Genomic DNA, 7,290 nt, shown 5'->3' with positions numbered 1-7,290 from the left:
GGGGGGGGGGGGGGGGTTTACATTTTTTTATATAAAATCTAATATTATTTTAATTCGGTATACAAAAATAAAATTTATTTGAATATATTATTTTGAATATTTATTAATTTTTATATGAAATTAAAAAATAAAAACACAATAATATTTAAAACCAAAATAAATGAATTGGATATATTATTATTCTCCTTATCCTCCCCCCTAAAAATAACATTTATTATTTTTTTTTATTTTTTTTTTATTGCGTAGATTATTCTTAATTTTATTTTGTAAAATAATATTTATTAACTTATTTAATTACATAAAACCTAATTAAAAATATTATAATTTATAAATTTATAAATTTATAATTATATAATTAAAAATAAAATTCTATAATTGAGTCCCCAAAAAGGAACCATAATTGTGTCTAAAAATTTTTATTTGAATTTTTTGTCGAATAAAAAAGAATTCTCTTGGTTCATTTGTGAAAAGTCGTATTTTATTAGCAAGATTTTTTAAAAACAAAAATGTTGAAGGCGAAAAATGCCCGTTAGTAGAAGTCACTACTGGAGTGAATAAAAAGTTTTTAAAATTTTTGTATTTGTTTATCTTTTTAATTTCAGCCTGTGTTATTAAATTGAAATTTATGTTTGAAGGGAATGATGAAACACACGTGTAGTCCCATATGAGTGATTTGCCGAGGGCCCAAGGTATGGTTGTCATACCATCAGGTCTTAAACCATCTACTTGAGATAAATTTGATGGTTCGAGATTGTTAGGAATGTGTGCAGCTGTTAAGTTTCTATTTATTATATGGTTTACAGCTGAGTGGCGTTGATGTCGCCCTTGACTAAAAATGCGATTTAAGCTATGTCTACCCTTTGAATCAACGGGTGATATGCATTTGATGCAGGCATGAGGCTGTACTATATCGCAACCTAGACGTAGACCAATGGTTACTCTCAGTTGTTCATCTGATAAGAGATTACCAAGGTTGCGACTAGGGAGTGTTTCTAACCATTCATGACCACCAAGTCTGTCAGATAATTGGAGGAGTTGAATGCAATCTAAAGGTGGATTGACTGATATATCTGTCTGGTATTTAGAGATTAAAGGTGTGAAAAAATTTTTGTGTGTGATGATTGATGGTAATACGGTGTTAATGGGTGTGTTTGCCTTCCATTTGTCAATAGCGTCGTCTAATAAACGATCGGTAGGGCATATGAAGCCTGAAATCATAGAATTGTTAGATAATCTAGATGATACGAATGATGATAAGGATAAAAGATTGAGCGGAAAAAAATCTAAACCGCCTAGTTTAGAAGGTAGCTGAGCAAGTGACCAATTGAATGAGTTTAAATTTATGTTTAAAATTTTTTCAAAAAATATTTTAAATTTATCCTGAATTTTAGATATGAATTCATTGTTTTTGAAAAAAGATGATGATCGGAAAATATGCATAAATTTAGGTATGTACAGGCATTTGCGAATTAAAAATAAAGATTGATGAGCTGGTAGGAGACTAAGAATGTGCTCCATACTGTAAAAGCTTTTAAAAATCTTGTTGAGAAAAAAGTATTTCTGTATATACATCTCTAAGCCTGAGTGGACATCACTAAATTTTTTTTAAATTATCATGTATCAGATGATCATAATGAATTTACTATTAAACAAGATAATGCGATTAAAAATATAGTTATATATTTTTAATCAAAATTATGAATTTATTTTCAATAGGAAAACTTCAAATTTAATTATAAAATAATCCATGTATAAATAATGATCATATTTCTGAATGTAGCAAAGTATCAAAATACTTTTCGAAAAAAAACATAAGTAGGGCGCTACCTTAACAACACTGTTATTACCATAACAATATATATCAAACACCAAAGCAATTATTTATTTATTTTTACTATATAAAGAATGGTCAAATAATATATTCAATTTAATAAAAATATTTAAGATATAATCAAGAAAATACGAAATCATCTAAATTCAATCCAAAAATACAGTATATTTATAATAATTTCTTTATTTTAATATATATATATATCCATATTGAATTCATTGTCCATTCGTCAAATTTTAAAATTGCAAATGTTGGAATTCAGCCCCCAAAAAATTTTTGGACTGGACCGGACAACTTGTGTAATATATTTTTACGAGTGAAATTCGCTTAAAACTTACAATTTGGCAAATGTATATCTTTATCCTTCATAATTTATTAGGGCCGAAAAACCTTTTTAAAAATTACCAACATGACAAGCCCTTAATTTTAGATTTATAATATGAAATTAAAGCAATAATTGTTATATTATAATCAGGTTTGTTCTGAATAAATAAAGATATTAGATCAAATTTGGTTCGATTCGAACCTTTAAACCCCGGTTTGAACTTTTTCGCACACAAGCTTATTAAAATTATGTCAAGAGAAGCACATTTATCGATATATTAGACCTTCCTAAAAAATGATTAAGAGCCCCTATACAATTAAATATTCTTCGAGATTCTTTTTTTGTCAAATATCTACAAGGAGAAAGAATTTGTTTATACCTAAAATTAATGAAAAGATGTTAAAAATGCAATATTTTATTCAATAAAACAATAGTTGTCTATGTTGCTTAATAAATAAGAATGTGAGAATCGGAATACTAGTTCAAGCTGCTTTGCAGATATTAATGAAAAGAATATAAGATATGAAAATGAAATCTCGGTCTATTAATCTCCTTTTAAAAATTAAAAATAATTCGGGAAAGGTGGGGGGGGGAGGGTGTATGGGGGCGAAGATTTCTATAAAAATTAGTTAGTTGAGCCTCGTGAGATGGTAAAGACTGGGAATGATCGAAAATAATATCTATCAATAAATTAGAATCCTCTTACCAGTTCTTTTAGACTTCTACAAATAGTAATTATTTTTACTTTACCATCCCTCAAGCCTACCCTCTAACATTTCAAAAAAAATTAGATGCTGACAATGGATATCATGTTTCATATATGTATTTTATATTTTCTATAGCTTATCCTATCTATAAAAATGTTTATTTAAATGATAATTCTAATTTATAATTTAATATTTACGTAAAATTAATAAAAGAGTTTTTATAGTTTTTTAATACGTTAGATGCCAAAAATAAAATATATTTTGCTGTATAGTCATTATTTACAAAAAAAAATCCTTATCATCTGTCTAAAATTAGAATGCTCCACATCTACATTATTAAGATTTTTGAGTTAGGAGTGGATTTTAATTTTTAATTTACACTAAATATAAATAAGAATTAGATTTAAAAATATTTATATTTGGCCTTAGAAGCACTGTCAATTTTGAGCTATTTTCTTAATTTTCACTATATATGCCCGAGCCGGACTGTAATGATTTTTTTTTAAATATACCCATGTCGGGCTTAAAAGCTATTTTTTTAAATCGTATTGCGGCGGAAAGAGAGTTGTCTTGATGGGATATTTTTATTAGCTTATTTGTCAAAAGGGCTATCTCCACTTCACATTAGTTGTGCAAAATATATTAGCTATACAATTTTAATAGAAGTTTAAAATATCAAAACTAGAGTAATAACAATGATTCATGCACTTTTCTCTACTTAACACTTAATTTATATACTCCCTGAATTCTTTATTTAATCCTTCCAATATACTTTTATCGAAAAAGAGACCATAGGCGTTCGCAGTCTAGAAGTGCGAGGTGGATGTTCTAAGAATTTCCCCGATACCGCCCCGATATGTTATTCTAATAACGAACCAACAGAAGTTTGCATGGAACGTTACCTCTCTCGTTACAAGTTTTATCTGGCGTTCGAAAACAGTAATTGTGTACATTATATAACGGAAAAATTTTTTCGTGCACTCTCCATAGGGATGGTGCCTGTAGTATTTGGAGCTCGATATTCTGATTATGTCAAGATAGCGCCACCACTTTCTTTTATTTTTGTGGCTTCACCACTGGCAATGAAAGCGGCCAGGGTCAAGGGTGAATTTGTATTTATCTTATTTATATATATATATACATATCTTAATTTTAAAAAGGATCATAATTATCCTGAATTATTAGATTTTTTGAAATTTCTTTAATAATTCAGATAATTAGGGCTTTAAATTTTATATTATTTTAAAAAATGCTTAGAATAGGATGTAATTCAAATTAGATGATGTCATATATCATATAATGTAATGTATATTTATCAAATTACCAGGGAAACAATCTCAAAATTTATCCATTCCAAATATTAATCTTGAGATACCGAAGAATCATCCATATTTTCATTCCAACAATATAAAAGAACTAAGTAAATACCTTTTAAAATTAGATTCCAATGACACACTTTACAATGAGTATCACGCTTGGAGAGAAGAATACATTATAGTAGGTAAAAAGAACAAACATCTATGCTCAATTTGTGAACATTTGCATCTCAAGGATATCCCTAACAAATCATACAAAATATCAGATTGGTGGAATAGCAAAAGGGATTGTAAAAATTAAATTGAAAGAAAGCATCCAAAATATCAAATTATATTAAATCTCATAAAATATCTTTTTAATTATTAATAGATAAAATTCAGTTTTCTATGATTGTATGCAATATATAGATTTGGGTTGATGGGTCTATAATAATGGAGGCTAATTTGTCATGTTATTTTAAGCCCCCTGAATAGATATGGACAAGTTTAGATTTTAACCATAGTCAAATTAAAAAACTATTTTATATGGCTTAACTTAAATTCAATGTTGTAGGAAATTTTTTTATTTAAATAATAAAGTAAAATCGAAATCTTTATAAATAAAAAATTTAGCACAGCATTCTTATTTGATTTTACTAGTGCAAATCAAAAATTGATTTGAGCTATCGTTGTTTAAATATATGATGTTTATTTTAGTAAATATAGCAATAAAGGATTTTGATCCAGGTTTAATTCAATAAAAAACTGAATAGAAAACTATAATAGACTAAGTAGATCATATTATATATTCACAGTTTATTTTAATCATAATTAATATTATTTATTGTTCTTTCTAAATTATAATATCCACCCTAAATCATATAACGTAGCTTCCATTTTTTCCAATGATCCCACCTATTAAATTATTGCGTGCCACAATTTATCTCCTTTTCTCCTACCATATAGTTTTTATGTGCATGTGGACAGACTTTTTTTTAACTCATAGATCCTGGATAACTTTGTTATGTAATGGTTCCAATAGTATTTTTGTTTCAATCAAATATAGATCCTACCATTTCACTAGAAACTTATATCTTTAGAGGACATTCAGAAACTTTAGGTTTATTATATCTAGAGTTTTAACCATTGGTCTTGTTACCATATGAAGCGCCTTTGATATTCATGATGTAGTCCTCCAAATGTTTGGGTAAATGTTTCAATCTAATAGGTCAAGTCTCCCCTTAAACTGATCTTGCATCTTTCGTTGTTTGTTCCTCGTTATTGGCTCTTTCCCTTTCGCGGTAGGACGCTCGCCTTCATGTTCCTCTATTGCAGATGGCTTCGGTGTATTTTGATTATTAATCTTAGCATCGGAATTTCATTCGAGGATCTTTTTTAATTTGATACAGGTGTCTTTACAGTCCCCCGTATTCACTTTGTAAGTGTTGGAAACGTGAGAAGTAGTAAGAAGGCAATTTTAATCTTTAAGATTTTCTTAGAATCAAATACGAAATATTTTTTTAACACACTTTTATTTTTCTTTATTATATATAATTTTCACAATTTTTAAACCAAAAAAAAGATAATTTTCTGTTTCAATTTCGGAAAAACATTTAAAAAAAATTATATGTATCAAAATTATAATATATAAATCTATATCAAAATCGCGAGCGAAACTATATATATATAAAAATCAATAATATCCAATCGATATATATTTTTTTCACTTTAATCAATAACCTAATTATGACAAAAAAAATCAATACATTTTCATATCATATTACAACATGTACCCCCTTCTAAGGATAAAATCCAGGGTACCTACTAAAATTTATTTATATATAAAAAAAATATTTACACAAATACAACAAAAAAAAATCATGGGACCGGAGCGTTTATGAGGGATTCTTCTATTGAATCACTCATTTCCACCTCCGTTCCATTAATATTAAAATCAATATTTTTCACCTTTTTATTTTCCGCTGCTTGACCGAATTTATATAACCAACGTCTTTTTGCAACTTCTTCTGCTTCCCTCGCTATTAATCGTGCATCGTCCATTATTCTCCGCTGTTGCCCCCCAGCCCAACGATCGAGCCCATTATTCAACGTATAAGATGTGCTCACCCCACTCGCGCAATCCCTAGCTTTGTGTCCCCGTCCACCACAATTAAAGCAATTTATGTTAGTTCCTCTCATTCCCAGTTGTCTCATGGGAATAGTAGCCGGTCCAGACGCATATTTTGCATGTAACGCCACTTTTCCTTGCGATGACATAGTACCATACGAGTATGTTTGTGTTGCTCCTTCTCCAGTTTGTTGCTCAATCCATGCATTGTGCCATTTATCGGCGAGTGGATTGGACATGTCTAACGAATTAATTTTCAGCATTGTCCTATTTGTTTTGATGTAGTAAGTTCCCATAGATTCAAAAAAAAATTTTTCTTTTCTCTTGATTTTTTTTTAAAAAAAAAAACTCACAACAATTTACACAAATAAATATTACACAATAATTTTTTTTAATTAAAATTTCTTTCTTTTTTAATTGCCCACAAAATTAATACAATACTATTATTATTATTTCTGCCTTTTTAATAAAACACAAACATAACACATACCAAACTTGAAAATAACATAATTTTCCCTTTTTTTTAACAATCGAACATTTTACATATAAATTAACCAAATAGTTTACATACTACCCTACCAGTTGTTTTCTCTCTTTTCCTTTTAACCTCAATTTCCCTCATAAAAAAATTCTTTTTTACACACCGCCTAAAATTTTCTTTTTTAACTTTTACAATTTTTCAACCTCGATTCCCTTCGTAGTAAAAATTCCTTTTTTTACACACCACCTAAATCGTATTTAAACTTTTACAATTTTTATTTTACCAACTTCTATAATTAATTATCTCTTTTTGCTACCCTCAATTTTTATTTATTATTTTTTTTTTTTACACATTTTCTCCTAAATTGAATTCTTTATTCAATCAACAATTTCAAAAACATAACTTTAATACATCCTATAACTAATTCTTTAGCCATCGTCCTATAGCCACCTAACTCCAAACATTTAATTTTTCTGCTGATTTTATTTCTTTTCTACAAACTCTCTATTTATATATACGTTTA

The 7,290-nt window shown here is 28.0% G+C and overlaps 1 protein-coding gene across 1 annotated transcript; it reads left to right on the top strand.

The window, feature by feature from the left end:
• Positions 1 to 1,950: 1,950 nt before the first annotated feature.
• On the top strand, positions 1,951 to 4,480 carry LOC135930103 (glycoprotein 3-alpha-L-fucosyltransferase A-like). The gene is made up of 3 exons (XM_065466889.1): positions 1,951 to 1,993; positions 3,650 to 3,967; positions 4,191 to 4,480. The coding sequence occupies exons 2-3, from the start codon at positions 3,754 to 3,756 to the stop codon at positions 4,478 to 4,480; spliced, it is 504 nt and encodes a 167-aa protein (XP_065322961.1). The 5' UTR covers positions 1,951 to 1,993; positions 3,650 to 3,753.
• Positions 4,481 to 7,290: the final 2,810 nt, after the last annotated feature.

Source organism: Gordionus sp. m RMFG-2023, chromosome 5 (assembly GCF_954871325.1).
Source record: "Gordionus sp. m RMFG-2023 chromosome 5, tfGorSpeb1-WG-v2, whole genome shotgun sequence".
In the NCBI taxonomy this organism is placed as follows: domain Eukaryota; kingdom Metazoa; phylum Nematomorpha; class Gordioida; order Chordodea; family Parachordodidae; genus Gordionus; species Gordionus sp. m RMFG-2023.
Note: the sequence above shows the minus strand (reverse complement) of the source record. Positions and strands in the feature narration are given on the sequence as shown.

Excerpts from the sequence above, each read along its gene's own strand:
- LOC135930103 (XM_065466889.1), top strand. The coding sequence starts at position 3,754 with ATGGAACGTTACCTCTCTCGTTACAAGTTTTATCTGGCGTTCGAAAAC. Across the intron at positions 3,968-4,190 it reads GAAAGCGGCCAGGGTCAAGG|GGAAACAATCTCAAAATTTA; the intron begins GTGAATTTGTAT and ends TCAAATTACCAG.